The sequence below is a fragment of the Leptosomus discolor genome, chromosome Z (assembly GCF_034619465.1).
Source record: "Leptosomus discolor isolate bLepDis1 chromosome Z, bLepDis1.hap2, whole genome shotgun sequence".
Lineage (NCBI taxonomy): Eukaryota > Metazoa > Chordata > Aves > Leptosomiformes > Leptosomidae > Leptosomus > Leptosomus discolor.
Genome location: NC_141419.1, coordinates 15,738,193 through 15,762,544, shown reverse-complemented (window position 1 = coordinate 15,762,544; position 24,352 = coordinate 15,738,193). Strand labels below are relative to the sequence as shown.

Sequence of the window (24,352 nt, the reverse complement as noted above, 5' to 3'; positions counted from 1 at the left end):
TATTTGTAACCTCAGAAACAGTAATTTATTGGAAGTCACAGATAAACGATAAGTCTTAACAGATAAAGTACAAACACTAACTTACATGGGGTGTAATCTATTTTATGTAACGGGTGTGCAAGAACCTGGACAACAGGTCAGAGCACTGGATAAGCTACTTAGTAGCATCACTTCTCTGCAAATTACACAGGGTGGTATTTACTCATTTAAAATTGACTGGACACCATTGCATTCAATGTAACTTCAGCGCAATAGTCTCATGAGCTACAGTTCTACTAGGCCAAGTTCCACCTCCATTTAGATAAAATTAGTTAATGCAATCAAGAGCAGAATCTGTCCCTTTTAAATTAAAAAATTAATTTAGAGCCTAAGGCCTAAACTTATTTTGATATAAAACGATTGTACTAGATACTCTTGAGCTCAAACCCAATATTGGCTGCATGATCCAAAGTAACTAACCTGTAGAAAAATAATCAACACACATGCAGGAATTTAAACTAGTACTGCTTGATAATCTTTATAGAGGTCTCTTCAGAAATGCGTTTTTAACTTAAGTACTTGCTGCCCTTCTGCTCCAAGAACTTTACACATTCCAAAGCAGTGTCTTCAATCGATTTTGATGAGCCAGTGAGATTTGCAGCTAAGTAGGGCATAACACCTGATGTCACTCGATTGAAGTAACACACCTGTTTAAACAAAAATAAATGAAAAATATGGATTGCAATAATGAGCCATTTTTTGCAGAGCCTAGATGAGTATCAAAGTTGTTATTGATGCAAATAGAAACACACAGTGCTTCTGAAACAGAAGGCAATAAATAGCAAAAATAGCATGCTTTTTTACAGTGCTTCAGTGATCCAAGTGTCCTCCCTACTGCCAGGTCCTGAAGCATTTGTAGGCACTACACAGCAGTGCAGCAAGAAACTTTATGTGTAACATGTTAAATATAAGTGCTTTATAAACAAAGCTGTTGCCTGAACAAAACTCTTTGAGAGTTGTTGCATGTTTTCAGAAATATATTTTCTTAAAATAAAAAGTTATAGCCTTCCCATGGAAAAGAGCAAAAGAGGAATTTTGTCATTGGTCCAGAGATGGGATTTAGATTGCATAATTTCTGATATATGCAAGTTAAGCATTTAATCTAAACTAATTCCTTGGACTTCCTCTGTAGTCAGTGAAGAAAGATGGACACCACCAGTTTAATGCACAGCTTCTGGAAATGTATTTTAGGATTGAATGACTGACTCTCTGGAGGTGCTTGGCTATCTCCAGTGCTTAGTTCAGATTTCATTCTGGCTGGCCAAGGCTGGGCAAGTCAGATTCCACTTTGTGGAATACAGACTGTCTAAATAACCACACTGAACTCTGGGGAAACTAACTCTTTTTGTGGCTGTTTCTCTATTGCTCTTACTGTTCTAGATTGACAACTCAAATGAGCTTATATGCACATGTAATACTATAGGAAAGGAGACACAGCTGAGGTCTGCGGATCTACTCACTGTGCAGGAGCTGTCACTGTCACTGTAGATCTGGAATCCGGCACAAAGGATTTCACTTCTGCAGTATTCTGAAGAATGTGGCATGGACATGAGGGTCACTGACTTTACAGCTACTGTGTAGGGTTCACTGCAGGGCAAGGGGAAGAATCACACACCTCTTCAACAAGATGTTAAAAAAGATACATGTAAATGACTACAGAGTATGCACAGCTATACCAAAGATGTTGTTTCCATATGAAGCTCCTGTATGTTTAAAGATGCACATTAAAAGATTCAGCTCTCTTTGAGTTTCATTATGGCTTTGTCACAGACTCCAGTCAACACTTGTGTGGAAAGCCACAGAACAATCACCCACGGAACAATCATTACCCACATACAGCAATCCCTTTTTGAAATTTATCCTGCTCTCCACAACCCACGTTTACAGAATCAGGGCCTAGGAGCAACCCTTACTAAAAGGCTTTACACTGTGGCCCCAGCAAAGGTAGGCATGATTCAATTCCCAGATGTGGGGGGAAAAAAAGCAAGCACAGTACAGAATACTGCCTTTTAGAAGCAATGGTCTGTTAAAATGAAGAACTAAGGAATTTAAGAAAAAAAATTGAGAATAAAGAACGATAAGATACAACAAATGGTCCCATTTATCTGTGTTTCATTATTCAAGAACAGAAGGGAATCTAATAAAAAAAAAAATCAATGTATGTTAAACTGATCAAGGGACTTTTAAAACCAAATTCAGCAGCAAAATTTACAGATAGAATAAATGTGTCACACTGAGGTATCAAAAAAGGCCAAGCACTTCCTTCAGTAAGAACATCTCTAGAATTACATTAAATGGGATTACAAAGTCACTTAACAGACAAACTCCCAGTTATGTGCTTCAGCACACTGACAGGCCCCCTGGGACATATTTTTTTCAAGTTGCCTGTTTGGAATTCTGGCCTATTTTCCCTCGTGATAGACCACTCCTGGAAAGTCACTGTCAAAGAAGCAATACTGGACTATGCTACAGATTTGTGATGCTCTGAATTTACTTCATTGCATCTTCATGTTGCAAAACAAATCCGGTTGTGCAAACTCAGGCATCAACATATAGTATTTTAAATAAGCTAATAATCTGATCTCTTAAAAAATAAAATATCATCTTTGTCACCCAAGGACAGGCCCAGATAAAGGTCAATAGTAATAAAAACTGTGGCTCCAAAGTGCTCACAGTTCACCTTGAAACTGCATACTCACCTTGGCTTACAGGGTTGCCTTTGAGACACCAGAATCACGAAGTCTCTGGGTTTATGGCCAGTCATGGGTGGAGATGTAACATAATATATTTTTTCATCTTCATTCACAGCCTCTAGGACCTGACAAGTTCTGCAAATACATTTAACACACGCACATGGACCCTCATGCATGCAATAGCACCTCTTATGAAAAACACAGTACAAACACATATTCCATCCTAACATTAAGCCTACGATTTTCATATTCAGGCAGCAAGGAAGTGAGAGGAAAACAGAGTGAAAAATTGAGGTTTTCTACAACACCTCACCTGACACCACCTCTCTGTCCCATAAAATTGTTAAAAAGTGCTGCAAGTTGCTGGAGTAGTATCTTAAAGTCACGTCTTCTGCATACTGTCAATTCCTGTTTGGAGTGACATTAGCTTGCAAGCTAAACTTGCTGAATGACCAAATATTGACCAAACATTGACCATCTAACATGCCACAGGAAAGACAGTCAGGAAACACTTGTAAAACTTTATTTAAGGTTGTGTTCTACTCCATTCAGATGGGGCCACCTGGGTAGGACACACTCCTTCACTGTCTTGGACGTACTGATCGCTATCTTGGAGTTTTCACTACAAAAAAAAGGTCAGAATTTTCCTATGCATTGGCAGTGATCGATTTAATTTCAGCTTCTACTGCCTCATCAATAAGCACTGCTAAGGTGGTATTCCATTTTAACCAGTCAATCAGGTTTCGTGGTAGTCTTAAGAAAGCTGAAGTTTTTTGGCTGTAGATATGGAAAAATCAACAGAAGATTTATTCACATTTCATTTGTTACAAGCCACAAATTTGGTAGAGATTGCAGATCTGCAAATATCCCTAAGCTTCCACTTTCACGCTCTGATAAAAATCTTTCAGGATAGAATGACTAACTGAAAAAAACTTCTCCTTTAAGAGAATACTCTCCAAATCAAATTAGTATCATATCAATTCAATTGTCTCTAGTCATTATTCTACACCATACAAGGTAAATAAAAAAACCTCAAACACCTTTTACAGCAATTCTGAAACCCACTCTAATTCAGATACATTTTGCATTATTCTTAAATATTCTGAAGAACCCAATTTCTTGATTTCTCACTTTGTACAGTGAAGCTGAGCATCAGTGCCTCAAACAACACAAACACAAAGGAGTCCACAACTTGGCCTTACTTCTTACAGACAGCATGCACAATATATCCACCTTGAGTTATAAGCAACTTACTGAAGTTAAAGCTTTTAACATACACATGTCTAGGCATAGAATTGTGTTCATTTTGGAAAAGGGTAATCTCTGCCACAGATCTCTTTTTTTGACAGTCCAGGGCAACTGGACTAAGGGGAAATTAAATTTTATCTTTAAGGTAAAAACACCCAATCCATACTTTGACTAATGAATCTTTAATGTCAACTTCTTATAGCAATTTCTTTTTAATTAGGTAGAAAAATGTCAACATCTCAAAAAATATTTGTACCAGAAAAGGTTATCTGTCAGTGGATTCAAACAGTCTTAAAGAAAGGTAGGTTCTTACAAGAAATGTTTGTCCCACTGTTGGCGAAATGTGAAGTCAGACAAAAGGGAGAAAGCTAGATGTGATGGTATCTTCACTTGCATTTCAACTTTGAGTGACAACACATCACCCTCCTCATGAGTCCATATTTTTATCTGAAAAAAGTGAACAACATATTAAAAACAAAGAATGATTACTATAAATATTTTAACACTTATAAATGTTACACATTTAGGACAGGCAGTTTTTCTCAGGAGTACCTATGAAACTATATCTGACAGATGAAAGGCAGATAAGTATTGAAGATTAGTTTTACATTAAGATACAGCACAATGTAAAATCAAATACACTGATAGCATAGTGACATTACACAGTTTTAATTACATCTGGTTAGGGATAGCTGAGTTAGCTTGCAAGTGGAACTGAATAAGCTAGAGGCCAGTATGACCTCTTTCTCACACTATGCATATATAGTCTTTAAATACCCTTCACACTGAAGGTGCCTTGGAAAAAATCGAGTTATTTCAGTGTATTTTTCTTCTGTCAGGGCCACGTTGATGTCATCATTTTCATAAACAGCACTTAGGAATGAAGGTAAAAGCCTCTTCTCAGCCTTGCTATAGAAAGTCTCCTCACAGAGGCTCAGTTCACTAACTCCAAAAGCTAAGGGGGCAACCTCAGGACCTCATTCAATTCTTTTTGTGAATTTAGTATCACTGGTGATAGGAGATTGGACTTTAAACCTGGGCAGGTCAGTACCAGTCCAGAATTCTACCATTTTCTTAACCTAGCCCTTGAGCCAGGTCGAGTTATAGAAACACAGCATAAATATGGGAGAGCAAGGAAAGGTAACATACAACTTATTAGAAAGGAATGGAAGAAACTTTATTAAGGTAGGTTTAAGTGAAGTATCTAAAGGTGATGGTTACTTAAAGCTTTCCAGAAATTTGAAACTAGAGAGCAGAATCCATTGGACGTGGCACCGGTGAGCAGGCGCAAGCTGGAGTGAGGCCACACTAGGTGAGAAAAGCATCCCTGCAGCATGGCAAGACTTTATCAAAATAAGACAAACCAAGCAACTGCCTTCCCTGCCACCTGGATTTTGGAACATATCTAGCTAGAGTTCAACTACTTCAGCTCCCTTTGTCCCTTTCCCCTAAAATGACTCAACATTTCTCTCTCCAAAATATCAAACCCTGTATAATGGAAGAAGATAGGTAGAAGAGAGTGCTAGAATTAGTTGACTATATTCCCAAATATTAATCTCATGTGCTAAATTGCTTCTCAAACCCTAAAATGTTTTCCAAGTGATACAAAATTCATAAGCTTCATCATCTCTGTTGGGTTTTTTTCTGCTATATCAAAAAGTAACAACCTTTTGGTTAACAGAGCATTTGTGCAACAACACAGATTTTGTACGTTTTCATATTTTCATGTTTTGGATCAGGAAAAAAAAACCCAACATAATCCAGCAAGCAGTAAAGTTTGGCGTAAAATACATCCACACTTTGTCAGTGGTCTACCTTGTGCCTGCAAGTAGATCTAAATAAGAAAGAAGACTTACTTATGGAATAAATGGTGTACAACAATCGAAGTGGCCTACAATCATAAGTATGGTTTGCTATCACTGTTCACTGCATACATCTTTCCAGAAAAAAAAAAAAAAAAAAAAAGCGTGCTACCCTGGATCCCTGCCACTTCTCTAAGGAATATCTAATGATTAACAATGCCAGATTATGCAGAAATCTCCAGAACAATGACAATGGATGGCTACTTTCCATCCATTGATAATTCTGTGATTCTGTGATCAGTTTGATTTGCATTCAACATCCTGCCTGAGGCATATTTTGCTGGATTTCAGATACCAACTTCAATTAGATGAAAGAACAGCTAGAAAAAACTACCCAAGATTTTCTACCACATAAGGCCTAAGTGGTTTATAGGCAGATCTTACTATCAAGACTCCCCAAAAAGGGGAGAAAGTTACAGACTCCAGTAATACTGGAAGGTACCTGGTGGCTTGCTGAGAGAAAGACATAACATCATGCTGTTTAAAATGTCATCCAGAATGTGCATGGATTTTGTTTTTTTGTATGAAGTAATTTCTTCACAACATTTGGTGTTGGTTCTACTACAGGTTTCAAGCATTTAGGGCTGAGAAAGAAACTAAGATTGTGGCAGTCCCAGTGGATGCAGAAAGGAAGTTTCACACGGATAATAATACAGACTTAGTGGAGGCCTGAAAATAACACTCAATGTTTCAGTCCGATTGCTCAAGCCTGCTTTTTGCAGCGTGAGTGCTGCCTGTCATTTATTTGGCACAACAGTGTTTACTGAAAGTTAACCACTGGAACAACCTAGACATGGAACTGGCAGGAATTCCTTATGATTTATATATGCTTTTACTCAAGTAGCTTATTGACTAGATGCAAGAATCAGTAAGGGAAGTTCCATAGCCTGTGACACGCAGGTCAGGCTACAAGATTGTAACAGTCTTGTCCCAAAACGAATCTGAATCTACATGATCCTAAAGTAATCTGCCAGTCACTAACCATATTTCAGAAACCAAACCTTAACAGATATCGCTCAATAGTTTGGAAAATATGTGCTGCAATCAGGTTAACACTGAGTTTTCTCAGCTAAATTATCTTGCTACTGGTTTGCTTAACAGCATCTTCCTATCTTACACAAGATTCCTTACTGATTTTGAGCTTATAACACTGATCAATGACCACAGAGGTGCTTTGCTTTCAGGGTTTTGCAACTTTTTCATAGAAAAAGAGCAGAAAAAAATGTCTGAAAGGAAAAACATGCATTAAAAAAAAGAGACAAGTGGTCTTCTGAGAAGACAGAAACTGAAAATGATGGTATATAAATTGCTGCTACCTGCCGACTAGCACTTGGAACTATCACGAGATAATGCCTGCTACTTAGAAGTATCTCCCATGATGCAAAGCTAGTAAAGGCAGTACGTTACAGACTCCTGCACGCATTTTGCTTATCACAGTGACATAAGAAGCTCCACAGATGGTCAACAGCATGGCCTAAACAAAGATGCCCAAGTCTGATGTTTTGCTAGAATCAAACAATTTGGTAAAACCACAGAGCCATTTCAGTTGTGGCACTCACACCAATAAGATTTGTGTTTGTTTGTGTTTTTACACTCTCCTGTGTGTGGCTCAACCAGCACAACTGATTAGTGGCTAGCAAGTCCTATATTCACCAGCCGTTCAGATCATCTTGGAAGAACTCCATAGCACTTCCAGGCTGCACAGCAATCTGGACAATTGGAGTTTGCTTTACAACATTTCAAGGAAACTGGGAGTTTTATCAGTTTTCAGCCCTAGCCACAGTAAAACCAAATGTCACCAAGCCAATTTATTTATTTATAAATGTAAAATGCTGCTTTTCTCTGCCCACCTCTTTATGGTGAAACATAACTAAAGTGGATATGTAGCTATTCCGCACTTACACACTTACATCATCCAGCGTACTGGTTATTTCCCATCCCGGTTTTGCTGCTAGGTGTGCCAGTGCAGCTATATTGCTGTAACTCACATATGCCTGCAACGTAAGATACATTTCTGAAAATGAAGGGGTAAAGGTACATTTCACTAAACATTGCAGAAATTAGATGCTCTTTTTCTATCATCACAAACAAATGTGTATTTTCGTATAAGTGTTTTCCTTCCAGAAAACACAGTCCAGTAGTTTCTGAATTAGTTTCAATAGCTAGATTATGTGCTTACATAGCTGTTGGCAAAACAACCCTAATTAAACAACAACAAAATACTATTTTTGTCTTCTCCAGTTATAAAGCAGTGCAGAAAAAATGTGACCAACAGAGAGATAACACAGGTAACTCTCAGATGAGTAAAGTAATGGTTTTGTCCATCTTCCTCTCAAGTAATTAAAATCTACAAGAAAATTAACCTCTTCATTGCTATCAAGCTGTGGTCTACCTTGGCAATTGCTTTACACAGCAGGCTCAGAGAACAGAAAGTGCAAATATATCCATTATTTATGCTTGACTACAGTGGATGGAGCGCTCATTAAACCACTGTATGAAGAGAATACAGCCTTAGATTCTTTAGTGATGGGTTTTAATTTAATATTAAATAAATCTTAAGTAGGCCATTTTTATCATTGTGTGCATATTTATATTTATTGTTTTGCAGAAAATAAATGCTGCTTCAAACAGTGGAGATGCCACTGTTAATAGCAAATATAATTCTCAATTATTTATTTTTTCACGTAAAGGAAAAAGACCAAATAAAATTTCTGGGAGCCACTGAGATATTAAATGCAATGAAAATTTAACAACAAAATTTGACACTGAAAGCTTTAGGCTGTCTATAAATCCACCTAAATTCAGGTTCATCACCATTCATTTCCTGACACAGGCACATTCTACGGCCTCGCATGCCCAAGCCAGAAACGAATACCACTTGATGCAGAGTATCTAGGAATGAACATACGTTTTTATCTCTCTTTCCCATAGAAACAAAGTCTATGCTATTTCACTGTCCATCAGTCTGTTGGTATTGCTATGTCTTTCCCCCTGCTTTTAGAATTTACTAAACTATCTTCTCACAGCAATTTTTGAGAAAGTCAGTGGCTAGATAAGGAAAAAAACCCAAACCAATTCCTCTACAAAAAAAAATCCTAATTCCTCTACAGGAGAATTCAGCTTTTTTAAAGCTCGGGACACTGGGATATGAAACTGCAGGAGTCCTTAAAGCTCAGCTGCTTGATGGACCACTTTTAAAAGAGTCTATCTTAGAGACATTTTCTATGTTTTGTATGAAACTTCCTCTTAAATCAATGGTGAAGCATCTACTGTCTTTTTTCAGAAAATAAAAAAAAAAATTAATCTTATTACGTATTTATCCATTCTTCCATGACTCTTGTAAACGCTTAAATACAGAAGGTCCAGTCTGGAAACTGATATGGCCTGTACAACTGTTTTATGCATCTAATGTGTACAAATACACCATTTTTGCAAGCAGACGAGAGGACACAATCTAAAGATTACCTGATTGCTTCTCTCCCAGGGATCAGAAGGTTTGTCTTCTTTGGCAGACAGCATGATTTTTCTAAAGCAAAATTCAAAACAAAAATAGTATCATGAATTTGTTCTCTACACTTTCTTCTATATACGCTAAAAATAATCTCTTCTATAGGCTTAAGTGTCTTCTAAAGATTTTACAGGTATTTTATCAATTTTCAGTTGCCAGACAGGTTTGCAATAAATACTTTTTCTTCCCAAGAAAGACTGAGAAACAAAACAACCTATAAAGCAAAGTATTTTTGAGACAAGCAGCTTCTAATAGTTGCAATGCAACTCAGGAATAATAATTTGAAAGTTAAGCAATGTACAGTTATGTTTGAGTTGAGGAGACTTCAACTACTTAACAAATGACCAATTAAAAAATTGTGTTTTCAAAGTCAAGTTCTCCTTGTAACTCAACTATACCTGGCTAGTCGAATTCTCCTTCGGGCAATAGCTCCACGGTATCGCCTCATACCATCCTTTATAAAAAATAAACAGGAGAGTAATATATCTGATTATTTTAGGGGACAGACTAAAAAAAAGACAACTAAAAATTATTTCTTATAGGTGGACAAAGGCTGGAGATGCATTAAAAATAAATAAAGAATTGTACTCTGTACATTGGCCTTTCCCCAGATTAACCTAAGTGGTTTACTTTTGACTTGACAGTGTTCCCCTAAATTTGCAAAAATAATCCAACAAAAAAAGTTGTGTCACCGCAGCATACTCCTAGCACTTTTTGTTCTTAAATCAGTGGCAGCTGGGCAGTGCACCACACACATTCTACTCTTTTCCATCAAATAAACTATTAATCCAATTCATCATCATCTGACGTTCAAAGCACGACGGAAGCAAGGAAGAATTCCTATTTTGGTGCACATGGATCCGGGACAGAGAGCAAGCACTGTGCAAACAGATGTGATCTGCCCTTCAAGGTGGCAGGTCTTTCCCTTCCCTTATGATCACCCTGCCAGGGCAGATTTTTTTTGAAGCACGGAAGTGACGCAAGGGCACACACCATGCCAAACTGCATTAAAGGTCAATAGGACTTGTCATCTGGAAAGATATGCCAGTTTGGAAAAACTTCTTTTCCTCAGCTTTTAAGAGATGACAGGTAGCTTCTGGAACAAGAAGAATCTCCAGATTGCTGCATCTCAGCCTTCTTTAAACCAAGGACTACACAGTATTTTTTTAAGACATCTCTTGTCTGTTTTATAGAGCACTGCCATACCAGCTGTCACTTTCAGTCAAATGACCACTGAAAAGTTTAAACTACCTTGAGTACGTACTAATTTTCCCAGATTTGTTTGCTTTACTCTGAAGAAATGGGTGTACATGTTCTTGACACTTGGCTTGTGGCTGCTCCTCTAGGCAGGCCTGTAAAGGAAGCACTGTTTTTCTGACAGAAGCTGAGCTGCTATGGCTTGCTTTCTCTTTTTTTTTTTTTTTTTTTTTTAAGAGGAAGAGTCAGATTTTCCTCTTGGAACAGACTGTAATGGGCAGTAGTGAACCTTACTGCCTCAACTAGTACACAGGACAACTCGATTTATTTGTCCAGTTGCCATCCCACAAAATACAAGTTCACTGAAGTTAAATATTATCGTTCAATTTCTGTCTATGCTGGCTCTCTAAAATCTTGCAATTGGAGCAGTAAGGTTAATGACAGGTGACATCACAGCAAATAATTCCACAACAGTATTCAAACTACTCCAAGTGCTTCATGAACCACTTTCAGGGAAACATGCTGAGATCTACATGTCAAAGGAACTGGAAAGCATGTCATGGGATTTGATTCCTACAGACTTCTTTATTAACTCTATTTCTCATCTTCATTAAAAGTTTATAAAAATAACTTTATTCACTGAACATTGAGCAGTTTCATTTACAGTCAGTGGAGATTGCACAAGACATATAGACAGGTGCAAAATTTTCCAAAAAGCAGATTCTTCTTCCCTGTCCCTCAACTGACTACAGAATTTCTAATGATGACTACCCTCCACTACACCTCTCAGTTTTGGATGACTGAAGCTAATAATGAGAAGTCTCTCACTCAAAGGCAAACATTTCATTTAGAAGTTTTCTGTTGTGCAAGAAGATGCATTTCTGTGCCCTGTTTAGTCCTTGCTTTCCCAGCAAGGTTACAGTGGCTGGCTGTGTGACATGCAGTGTGTGGGGCTGGATCACATAATCTCTTGTACGCATTTATCCTACTCCTGAGGATCAGAGCTGACCTTCGTAGTAGGTTTGATTCTGGGGAAGGTGAGTAGCTCTCCTTTGTCATTTACAGTGTTAAAAATGAGAAATGCGCTGTTAATATGCCGTGCTTGGTCCTTGATCCATTCTTCACAGTTATAAGCCTCAACACGGACACCAACCTCCACACTGAAATAAAAGTTTAAATTAATTATTGAACTACTAGAAGTGATGCAGAAACAACCCTGAGACATAATAAAAAGGGTTGCTGTACACTTCTCTGTGCACAGGAAGCCTGACTGAAATACTTTCTGGAGCATACATAGTAAATCACTCAGTCTGGACAGACACATTTCAGAAATAAAATAAAAGGTGCCACTAGGTAAACAGCATTAATTAAAAGAGCAAAAATTGAGCTAAGTAGCAAAATATGAACACCAGTAAGCATACTGTGAGAACAGACAGCAAAAAGTGAACAGGATGACATTGATTTGACATTCAGCAGAAGCACAGTATGAAGGTAATTCATGCCCCACTGGCATTCTGCGGGGACTAAATACATCCACAGAGAAAACAGCCATAGAGCTGCAATGCCAGGATAACTTTTGTCCTGTGTACAAAATTTGGAGGAGGAATTACTTTAGATTCTCTCTTCCTATGGCTTGTCTTGCTACACTGCTTGCAACTTCTGAACATGCCCTCCTTCTGGAACAGGGCTCCATATAAATTGTGTCACACCCCTGGCATAACCAGAGGCCCAAAGCACCATTCCTGTAGATGTGGAGACAGCCTAGCAGAGAGGTGCTACCCCTTTGCCAAAGGTCAGAGGAGAGTCATCCTCTGTGAGGCAAACACAACAGTAGCCCTAAAACTGCAGAGCAGATAGCACACACATAGGAAGAAGAAAGTAACCACTAGCAGGCAGGATCTGTGCACATCTGGTCCACAGCCACACCACTAAATTCCAGGAGCAGGTGTTAAGCGTGCCAGAGCCTATGTGTGATGCTTACATTGACCATACACTCAACTAAAGATGGAATTTCAGCATGGGCTGTAGCCATTTATTCCAAACAGCAACTGGTAAAGCCACATCTCTGCATACACCCAAACCAACATTAGGAAGAAATAAGCAAAACAAAGCATGAATTTTGCTAGTAACCAGCAATAAATGGAACCCAGATCTGTCAACAGATACCAAGACAGGAAGATCCTGGCAGCAAGCTGGAATCTTTTGAATAATCGAAGCTGTGGGACCAATTCAGCCCTTGAAAATCCCTGAATTTCAGAGTGTTTATGGTCTGAGTTTGCAGGATTGGGATTTGGTTACAAATTATCTTTACATTGAGAGTGAAAGTCAGAGAATAAATTTTTTAAAACTTCCACTGACAAAAGTAAAAAAAAAAGTGCATATAGAAAGATAGTTATAGATATATCCCTCAAAGCTCTGGCTGAAAAATAATTCACTCAATAATGAAAAACCTACTGATAGATGAAACCTGAGATATGCGGTTAGGCTGGTGCTGGAGAAGTCAAGGAAGACAAGCAGAGGAGGAGCTTTACCTATTCTGAAATGTATTATTCACAACAGCATTGAAGACAAGACGGTCACCCACGACGGATGGTCCCCAGAATTTAAACATATTGACCGACTTCAAGACGGGATATGAATGACAAAGGCGGCTGAAAAAGAAAGCAAGAGAGACAGAAAGCAAAACATACCGTCATGTTAAAGAGGGTCCTCTGTTAGGTTTGAAGGGGGTAGTGATTAGACCAACAACGTTTGCACAACCTAGATCACTATGTTATACTAAATTATTCCATAACCCAATGAAGTACATACAGTTTGTACTTGCATGTACTTGGAGTACATACTTGTTCAGCTCCAAGAGCGTATAATTCAAACTTTGAACATAATAATATCACTTATGTCATGCTGTTTCATTTTCAACACACTTTACAAACACTGACTAATCAATTCTTGCTGCGTGGTATTACTTTCTTTTGGAGCCAAACCATGAATCCCTTACCTACAGAGTAACCACTTACTTCATGGAGTTTCATTAATTTCTGTATGACTGTATGGGGAGTAGGATATTGCTCAGTGAGTAAAAATGCCAGATCATAAAGCCCTTAAACAATTAAAGAAACCTGAGCAGAAAGTACCAGAAAGAGTACTGGTATACTGTCAGTCTATCTGTTCCTTTTAATCTTTTTAATTTTTGCTTGTTTAGCAGATGTTTTCTGTTCATGTTATATGAAATAAGAATTAAAAAACATTCATATAACTGCCAAATGCATAGTTGGTTTTTTGTTTGTGGTTTTTTTGTTGATTTTTTTTTGTTTGTTTTTGGGTTTATTTTTGTTTTAATTTGTCCTGGTTTACTAAATTAGGTACAGTTTGCTACCCCGGTGCTGAGCTGGGAAACTCATACAAAGGGATAGAAAGATGTTGAACTCATCATTCATCAATTCAGAAACACAGAAGTGTTGCTAAATTTCAAAAGCTGAGGGCACAACAGTGTCTTGCACACACAAATCTTAGTAATTCTGTTCCCTTTGTCATTCCAATTGCACAGTGCATCCGCTCACCTGTCTTTTCTTATTTCAGACCTGATTGTGTACTGCATTCAAGTACATGCAGTTTGGTTCAGCTGGGTTGTCCTACTGGATCTCTTCAAACTGCTTGTGAAATAGGCACTGGTAAAAGTTTGCTGGTCTAGTATAGAAAATTCCCCGTGCCAGGCAAGTACCCTTTCCACGAGCTGCTCTTTGGACTGGTATAGTGGACAAACAGATACATACCTGATCAAACCCACCTACACAGCTAAAGGAAAAATTTTGCAATAATATGTCATCTACACTAGGCAACTCCAACAACTCATCACTTCTCTGACCTTCACAGACATTCCAGAAAAAAAGCTGCAGTACAGATACAGCTTAAGGGTTTGTGGAATTGGAAGCTAGTTTGCAAGCTCTCTGGAGGGGGCAAGAATTAGGTTCCTTCAGCAGTTCTAAATGTAGTCAAAGCAGCCCTCTTTACTGGAATCTCTGTGCATCACATGAATAGGGAACAATATACAATAATGCCATTTATTTTTAGACTTTGAAAAAACACGCTCTGTCCTCATGCATGTGTGCAAAACTCCTCAGTGAGCATCCCATATGCACATCTGAGAATATATCTTTTCATTGTGCAGTTTTTAAACTTGAAAACACACTTCGTAGCATTCCTCACTTTTAATTCAACTGCACTCCACAAACTAATGTGCCAGTACTGTTAAATGCACACAATTATCTGTAGCTAATTAATTGACCAGTACGTCTTTTTAATAGACTAATACATTCAAATGACTTTGTAATTTCATTAAGAATAATTTGCTCTTTGATTTAAAATGCTACATGGTGATCTTATTTACAATGTAAACAATTTACAATACTTTAATTATGCAAACACAATATTACTGAAGAGAAGAACAAAACAGAAATTTGGCCTAAATATTCACTTTTTTCCTGGAAAACTACACCCTGAGTGCTTTCACTGCAAGTGTAAGATATAAGAAAGTACAGATCCAGTTTAAACTACAATTACTAACAGTTAAATGACTTCACTGCTATCTGCAAGATTTTCATTTACTGTCCAGCCAAAAGAGTGTGGGTGGCAGGGAGAGGACAGAAAGAGGGTGAATAACCTTTAAAATGCCCTCAGAAACTTATCTGTCAAGGGTTAGCCCTCCTCTTCTGTTCCTCCATCAGAGTTTGTGGCCACAGCAACTCTTAACTGGCACCTTCAAAGGTCAGGTCTAATTGAGAGTGGCCTCACAAAAGGTCTGTAGCAAGACTAGCTATTTCTCAAGCATAAACTACAAAATCTCTGTTTTTAACAAGCCTTTATCACCAGCTATTATTCCTGAAATTTTTAACATGACAAATCACATTTGACATTTCTAATTTCAAAGAAAATTTTTTCAGTACTTGGTTTGCTGGAGTTCTCCTTCTCTTTTTAAACCTAAATATGACCCTCGCTAGGTAAAATTTACCAAATGAAAACAGGGAAATGTTTTGGTTTATATTATAGCAAAAATCTGAAACAAACCCTTTGAAGCCAATGAAATTACACACTGGGGTAAGGTCAGTGCATTCTAATGTTACTAAAGCAAGCTGTTTATCCAGCCACTACAGAAAATCTGTTGTTATCAGTACAACTACTGGCTACAAATCAAAACTATATGAATAATGAATGGGGAAGCCATTTAATTATTAAAGTTTAAAAGCGAAAACATATCTAACACCCTGCAGTGAATTAGGTCACTTGGTACGCAAGGAGAATTCAAACTGAAACTGAAGAGTTGCTTACAAAGAAGCTTTGTATAGAGTCCAAGAACAAGGAGGGAGAAAAACAACAGACTGATCCAGGAGAAGAGAAATTAAACGATGTCTAGGCCATACTGACAAGCAATACTAGGCAGTGCCACAAAAATACTTCACACTTCTTACCTGAAGAGATCAGAGCCCTTTAAATGTCTAAAAATATTACAGCTCATAGGAACTGTGACTCAGAGACACTGAAAGGTTAAGTGACTTGCTGAAGGTTATGCATCCATTCTGTGTGCGCATCAACACAACAGAACCCGTTTCTTTTGATTCTTCTCTGAATTATTCTTTCTTCCAGCATAAGGATCTGCAGACTTAACATTTAGAAGGCTGTTCATTTTTGAATATCAGTTGATACAGGGTCAATATTGGTTTTATGCTGACTTAACAACTAACTCTGCTTTTAAAACACTGTACCAACCACAAGGAGGCCAAGTGTGTATGCCTATGTCTAGTGCTGACTTTCTGCAGAGATTCTCAGGAGGCTAACATAGCCTCTTTTCCCTTAGGGTCTGCATGTGTAACAGAAGAAGAACAGTATTTGACTTCACAGTGGTGTGGCATGCTGTGGGAACTGCACCACATGAATAGTTCAAAGGCCTCCTGCAATTTGAGGAGGAAGAAAAGCCACAAAGGTTCGGGTCAGTACTTCTCATAAAATAAATCCCTGTGAAACCACTAATATTAAAATCACATCAATTTCAACCATATGCAAAGACTACAATGTAGAAAAATACCTTGCTGAAATACTTGCCACTGTCTCCATCCAAGCCATAATCTGGCCACCAAAAGTATTTCCATGATGGTTTGCATGAGGAGGCTGGACAAGCTCAATACTCTGTACATGAGTAACGTCAGTTGAAACTGCATCTTCCTCATCAAAAGTATCTGAAATACAGCAGCAATGTATTAATGAACTATTTCAGCTACTAACTGATAGCCAAGAAGAAAATACCCTCAGTTACTGAAGAACGTTTCAGGCACAATTAAAAGAATTAAAAAGAAAGACACAGAAGACCTCTGTTCTTCACAAGAGAAGCAGGAGTCCGAAGATTTGTTCTTCTAAGAGATGTAAGAGGTGGGGATGGTGCACCCCACAGTCTATCAAAGCACAGTGAAACTTCCCAGCCTTCACTATATCCTTTAAAAGAGCTGTGTTAGAAGCAGTTACTATGAAACTTGGCTAGCTGTGAATGCGGGCAGCCAACGGCCTCAGCATGCGCTTGTGATTATTCAAGGATGCTATGCATGACCTCTAACGGATGTTGTCAGAACAGTTTATCACTTACTGAAATGCCTTTCATAGACTTTGACCACCATGGAGGATGGACACCTGTGTAAATGTGTCTAATTAAAGTTATAGTATGACATGATTATCTCATAACCTGTTAAAAATTTTATGATTACCAGAGACAATATGGAACACATGAAATCAAGAAATATGGATCTGAATCCGTAACCACCTCCCATTATCTCAGCATTTCCAGTTCCACTTTCAAATGTTTAGCCATACATCCTCACTCTAATCTTTGGTTTTTTCAGTTATATTTTGCAAGACCAGATTTAGGCATGAGATGACATCAGTCATTTTAAAAGTGCTTATCTGTGCTAGAAGCTACTTGACCTGAATTGTACTTTTGACTTGTGCCATAATTAACTAACTTTATGATTATATAAATGTGTTGGCACATTTGACTAACTTACACTTTGGACCTACTTAAGACATTGCATAAGATCCACTCAGAAGACAAACTTCACTTTCTGGATTTGATTCATACCTATTTTGCTACCTGGCAGCCTTTACACACAATATTTTCTTCTCTCTTTCCCCTATTTTGCTTGTTCTGACTCCTAAGGAGGTCTGGTAACTTAAGGAAGTTAGCAGTCTGTAAGTACTAATAATGATAGGGAAGTTTCCAAGCAAGGCAGTGGAAACCAAAATCATCAACCTGCAATTCGTCTTTCATGGTATTAAGCTGTCTGCTATGAGACAGTTACCATGAAGACAAATAACTTGTTTGCTTGTAGCAAACAAGTCTCTTCAGTTCTACACTGAATTCTTATTAAATTGTTAAGGCTGGAATTTATATTTACAACAGGTTTCATCTTTCCTCAGTAAAACCTCACAATGTCTGTTGTTTATACATAGACTTACGGCTCAGAATTTCCAAATACCAGCGTATTTCTTAACTGTTACGAATAATTTCTTTTGCAGACAAACATAACAACTTTTGAGAACAACTGTCTTAAAGAACAGAGATTACTATCAGAATAAAGGCAATTCTTGGTTCAATTTTTCTAATCTGGTCATGAAGTGTTTGAAATTTTTTAACCATTTTGACCTCCATTTAATGAAGTTTCTCCTGTTTGCTGGGAATGATCTCACAGCATAAACATAGTTCTCAGTCCTTTCTTGCAAAGACACAGCCATAAGCCTGAGTGAATTTCATCCTGCAATCTAGATTACAACTAATGTCACAGGACTTTTATTACTGTATTGCAAAGTTCTGCGTGAACTGTTAAACTTAAACATATAACCTACATGAAGATCTGCATTTCACATCTATTTAATGCATACTTGGCCTTAAATCCTGCATTTTTAAACCTGGAATTTCTGAAAGACAAAGAAACACCACTCTATTAGAGTAACTGTCTTACACACCCTCACAAATCTGACATACGTTTTTCTACATGATACCACAACCTCTGAGGAAATCTACTCAAATGTTTTTTTCTGCTCTTTTCCTCTCTTCCAGCTGCCCATAAATCATTTGTTCCATCTTCTGCGCTGACCACAGTAATCACCTTCCTTACTACTCTCCTGCATTAGATTCTGAAAGGCCTGTTCATAGCCCAGTCGGATTCTTCTTCTCTCAATAGCCAGGGAGTGCTCCAGGTGGTCTTCTGTAGACAGAAGCTTTACAGGTTCTAATTCAATCTGTGTAAATGAAACAAAACAAAACAAAACAAGGTTCTGAATGCCATAATCATAACAAAGTGCACTTTGAACTTAAAATGGCATCAGCATTTTTTACAACCTTTTGTTATCAACTATACAAGATGACAAGTTTTATTAACACAAACAAGCGCAGAGTTGAAGTTCAAGAGATTCTGCATTATTCTTTCACAAACATTCACGAAAGCACACACAGTTTAAGACAGTTCTCATTAAAAAAGAAGAAAAAAAAAAGAAGATCTTAACATGAAGGTTTGAGTATTGAACTTTTGTATCAGAAAAATAACCCAGTCACATTGATCAGCAGTGTAGTCTACGGGAAAGTGTACCCCTGAGCCCACTCCCACTCACTACACAAATAGCCCACTCCCTCTTTCACAATTCACTCCATACTCACATAGCCTATTCCATCTATCTGAGGACTTATTTTCAAAGAAGCACTGGTTTTCTGAGGTGGAGGAGAAACATATGAACACCCAGCACCTGCTGAAAATGCTACTTGTGCCCAGACACACACCCTGCTTTTGCCAAGATCAGATCTTCTCCCTTAAGTGCAAATTCCCATGAATGTCTGTTCAATGACAAACTGAATCCAAACCTGTACTGGCTTAAGAAAATCATTACATTTAGATTAAATACTGCAGACGTGCCACTGAACAGTCACTTGTGTTTCTCTACAAGGTCTAGCCTCAGAAACCTTAAAATAATGCACAAGCACTACCTCACAGACAAATTAAACATTTTGTGTGCTGCAGTGATGCTGCTAATGTTTCTCAGTCTCTGAGTCTTCACTCAAACTCTCTTGCAGTTTTCTTGCCTCATTTCTGGCCCTCCTAAAGAGCTTCCTAGCTTTTTCCAGATGGCCCAGCTATAAGATTAAGACAGTGAGTGCATTCTGTTGCTCTCTGCACACTTTAGCAACAGTTGTTCAGAAAAGTGGATTTGAAAAACTGTTCTTTAATTTGTGATAGAATTTGAACAGAAGTCTCAAACTGCCTCTGGGGCATTCCTGTCTTAAGTTAATCATCACTAATTTAATCCTGAATTAAACTCCCTGGAAATCTGAACAAAAGGTAAATGGGTTGATGTCATGGATATGATATCAAACCAATAATAAACACTTCTCACTTTATACTATTTTAGTGCTTTCAGGTTAACCAATTTAGCCATTAACCTTTCAGAGACAAGCTGGGCTTTAGTTTTGGTAAAACTTGCAATCTTTCTTCTGCAAACTGCAATATATCATTGCAGAAGAGAAAGCAGAAACGATTGGATATATTAATTTCTCACTGGATGACTGCTCTCTGCCTATCTGCAGTGGATGTTAAAAAGACAGATGCACTGTCATAACACATTCAACGAGACAGGAAAGTCAGATATATGATTCTAGTCACTCACGTTCAAGAAAGTAGAGGATCTGAGGAATATTTGGCCTTTCTTATATGAAAACTTCAAAAGAACTGTGCCTGTTTGGCACAGCAATGTGAAGGCCAAACAGTACCATGACTAATTTCTAAATACCTCTGGGGAGCCAAACACTGGGGAGAAGAAACAACACTGGCATGAAAACTAATTAACATAAATCGCAAAGAATTAATTTAGATTGGAAGCTATCTTAAAAATAATGACTTCGATCTGAAAAGTAATGTTTGAACAACCTCCTCAAAAGAGGAAGGATAAAGAAACCCCACCCTCAACACCTTTGCAGGTTTCAAGATGTATATAGATCAGTTTCTGAAAAGGAGACTGTGCAGACTCACAGGGATCTCTCTTCCAGTCCTTGCCACTGTCAATATTGCAGCCCTTACAAAGACACCAGTTCTATTACTAGCAACTGTGCAAGACAAAGTGGAAACAGTAAACAAACTCTAACAACTTCTGAGCACAGATGTGGAACAAAACCCATCTCCATTAAGTCCAGACTTCATGCTGTTTTCCTATTACTGATCAGAGTAAGCACACATGAACATTTTCCTGTGTTTCACAACCAGAAAAGCTGGGTTATTTTACTGAAACTCAGTCCCAGAAACTTCAAGCATAAAATGAAACAGAAAGAATACCTTTCCAGCACCAACTGGTTTGGCTACATATGTTGCATATGCCACACTCACAATTTTTTCAACATTAGTCAAGACATCCTGTACTGTAACCTTGATGCCAACCTACAAAGAAAGAAGTAGCGGAGGAAGGAGACAAAAGAGGTATTTACGTAATAGCTAGCTGAGTTGAGACAAAATGGTGCAACATTTATCAAATTAATCATGTCCAGTCTCCTGAACCTAAAGAGAAAAGGTAAAAAACCTGGTTTGCTATCACTGATACATCTCTGGACACATAATTTTTAGTACAGCAACTATATATGTTTAGCATCACCTGTAGCGTAAAATAAAAAATTAGGAAAGACACTCAGATTTAGTTTTATGGATATCTCTTTCCATTTACTTGTGGGCCATCTGGAGTCTCCATCTGAATCTTTCCAAGATCTGTATAAGCAAAAAAGTCTGTATAAGTGTACAAGACACAATGGAACACTCGCAGGTGAAACACTGTATTTGACCCTGTGAGACAGGCCTGACATGCATCAAAGCTTCTGATTTTTTTAATTTTCAGAACCTTTTGGAATATATTCTTTGTGAGATGCATCACTCCCATTAATATTAATGAGAATTGGACTTGGGCACAATGCAGAGAAAAGTACCCTTAAGGTTCAATTCTGATTTCAAGTAAGTGACTGGGCAACGCATTGCATACTTGTTATAGTATGAAGAGTAAGAACATGCATACACCTGAGACAAATATATTTGAACCAGAATTTTCAAAAATAGTTACAGGACTCCACCTATTCAGTGGATCTTAGCTCTGACCCAAAGACTGCTTAGAAGTCAACAGCTTTGGACTGGACCAACACCACCTATCCCCGCCCTGTCCATTACACCTGCCAAATATTTTAAGTCTTCAAGGTCCAGTTTCTATTTTGGCATGGATTGTTTTACAGGAAACATGCAAATACAATCAATAGTCATTATGAAACCAGAGTTTCATTAGACAGTGTTATTGTTTAGATATCTGCACAAAGCTCCTTCTAAAACAAGTAAGATTGGACCCATGTTGCATTCCTCTACTCCTCCCACCTCTCTTCTGTTCTATTGTTAGGAATAAGAGTGATGATCTCTTACCTCCATGCTGGTATTGAATGCTCTATTCACCTTTGTTTTGATGGTAATAATTTGTCCAACCCTATTAAAAAGAATAACATCTTATGGTATGTAACCATGCAGCTTAATAAGGGATTGAACATGCTTCTCTACATATTCCTAATAGTCGTGAAGAAAATCTCATTAATCAGTCTGTGTCTTCCATACTGTACTGGAAATGCACTGAAAACGGTTTAGCACTGTTATTGATCAGTCAGACTTCATTCATGCTCAATAACGATTTTAGTCACTCAGAAAACTGCATAAGCTTAATTCTAGCATTCCTTCTCCTTGCTGACATCTATATGATGTCAGGTATGCCCCAGGCCCCAGGTCCCCCAAGAAATTTTGGCATAGATACTGCTTTTGCTCAAAGGCACATCTTGCTGTGAATTACACCAAATCATTGAGTATATATAGCTGCAAAACCACACAAGATATACTCCATGTGCATCCTCTAGCATGCAGGTACATGCACATGAGGACATAATCCCAGCGCAAAAAGTGCTCTTTGACGTCTTTGAAGGATGGGGAAAGAGTTCACTCTCCAAGCTTTGGCCAAGAAAAGGCTGCACATGTCCCTTCTGTCCCAACTGCATACCTCTGAACAACTACTCTTTCCCATTTACCTACATAGAATACCTAAATGGAATTATATCCTTTTACCACACAGAATCAAATTTAAATCAGAAAAAAATATCTTTCCTTCTGGAAACTACCTGTTAGGTGTTGATCACAAGAGAAACCCTTGTTTTCAAATCCCTAATACCCCAACACAAGGCAATGCTGAAAGAGTGGAAAGAAGGCAGTTTCCCCCTGAAGTTGTCTTACTGAGCAGAGCAGTGAAAGGACATGATGTGCATGGTAAGTCAGAACCACAACCAAAATAACTAGGCGTCAGGCCACTGCCTTCAGGGAATTGAGACTGACTTAAAACTGCTAAAGATCTGTCCCAGAGTAGGCAAAGTGCAGCTACATACATCTGAAACTGCAAAATACAACTCAGACCACTTGAGTACCTACGAAATATGCATTTACAGCTAAGGATTTGGCACAGTTATGACCCCAGTTTATTAAAAAAAAATCTTTTATCATTTCATCCTAATGTAATGAATAAGGTTTTGACATTTAAAGGTAAGGTTTTTCTTAAATTGCTTCTCTCAATGCCAGGACTTCAAACGAATTGTTACCAGACACTAGAATGGGGAATAGGAAACCTGCTCTTTACAGTACCAGACAGGAACAATCAACTACACAGAAACTTTTTCTTGTTCACATTCCAGAACTCAAGTGGAAGCTTTGAGTAGATGGGGGAAAATGGTTGGAGGAAAGAAATAAGACTGTCTGCAGATACACAGCCGTCATTAGCTTTTGAAGAACGTATTCAGGAGTTTTTCCATCATTCATTGCAAAGAAAAAGCACAATCATTAACGAAATAGTTCTAAACTGCACACCTAACGAGCACCAGCTCATATACAAAAGGGAGAATGTGTTCAGAACAATAACACAATATTTATATTTAAGTTTGGAAAAGAAGTTAACAATACAGTCTTGTAAAAAGGCTTTAGAAATTTTGGAGACAGAACTCAAGTACCCTGAAACACTCTGAAGACTCTGCGTCTGTCCTAAAACTCCCAAGAGGATTACAATAACACTGCAGTAGAGGTAATGACAAGTACAAGCTGAAAAAAGACAGAATATATTAACTAAACTCTATGATTGAACATGATACATGCTGACCGTGACCGTGAGGCTTTCCTTAAAATAAGGAGAGTTCAGAGGCTCTATGGATGCTTGCAGAGGACATCATAGTCCCTGTCAAGAACATCACGGTGCTGGGTTGCCCATGAGGTCCCAGCAGGGTCTGCAGAGGTCTCTACCTCAGGGTTACTGGCAGGGCGCTATTTTTCTGTACAAAGGTTGTTTATTTGACTTCTGTCAGTGACACCTCCCTGATGACCTCTCTTCCTCTGTGCGAGAACACTGTCTAAGAGAGGTTATAAGAGGTATGTCTGTGTCTGTCCACCTTTGAGAAAACTGCAGGGTGGGAACAGCAGAACAAAGCTGGACATGACCTCACTTGGCCTGAGACACCAGTCCCGCGATAAGGCAGGTTTGGACTTCAAGGCATCAGATTCCCTGACTGACTGACATCTCCCCCCATGCTCCGAGCAGTCTATGCAGCTGGCCTCACATTTCACTGTAGAAAAGTGTAGTCCTTTGGGGTTCACGGTCATATCAGAAAATAAAGATGTCAGCACTGAGATGGTCAAACAGTATGACAGGGAAACGTCTTTTCATATGCTTTCAGA

The 24,352-nt window shown here is 38.2% G+C and overlaps 1 protein-coding gene across 1 annotated transcript in view; it reads right to left on the bottom strand.

Annotated features, from left to right (window-relative positions):
* The window catches only part of ACOT12 (acyl-CoA thioesterase 12), a 29,352-nt gene continuing 5,000 nt past the window's right edge, over positions 1-24,352 (bottom strand). The window contains exons 3-15 of the mRNA XM_086479010.1: positions 22,022-22,082; positions 20,906-21,007; positions 18,686-18,827; positions 16,627-16,777; positions 13,079-13,198; positions 11,557-11,707; positions 9,749-9,804; positions 9,308-9,368; positions 7,753-7,836; positions 4,294-4,427; positions 2,739-2,867; positions 1,500-1,626; positions 1-686 (exon numbers count right to left, since the gene is read on the bottom strand). Of these exons, the coding sequence (XP_086335136.1) occupies positions 546-686; positions 1,500-1,626; positions 2,739-2,867; positions 4,294-4,427; positions 7,753-7,836; positions 9,308-9,368; positions 9,749-9,804; positions 11,557-11,707; positions 13,079-13,198; positions 16,627-16,777; positions 18,686-18,827; positions 20,906-21,007; positions 22,022-22,082 (1,459 nt within the window). The 3' untranslated portion in view covers positions 1-545. The remainder of the gene's footprint in view (positions 687-1,499; positions 1,627-2,738; positions 2,868-4,293; positions 4,428-7,752; positions 7,837-9,307; positions 9,369-9,748; positions 9,805-11,556; positions 11,708-13,078; positions 13,199-16,626; positions 16,778-18,685; positions 18,828-20,905; positions 21,008-22,021; positions 22,083-24,352) is intronic.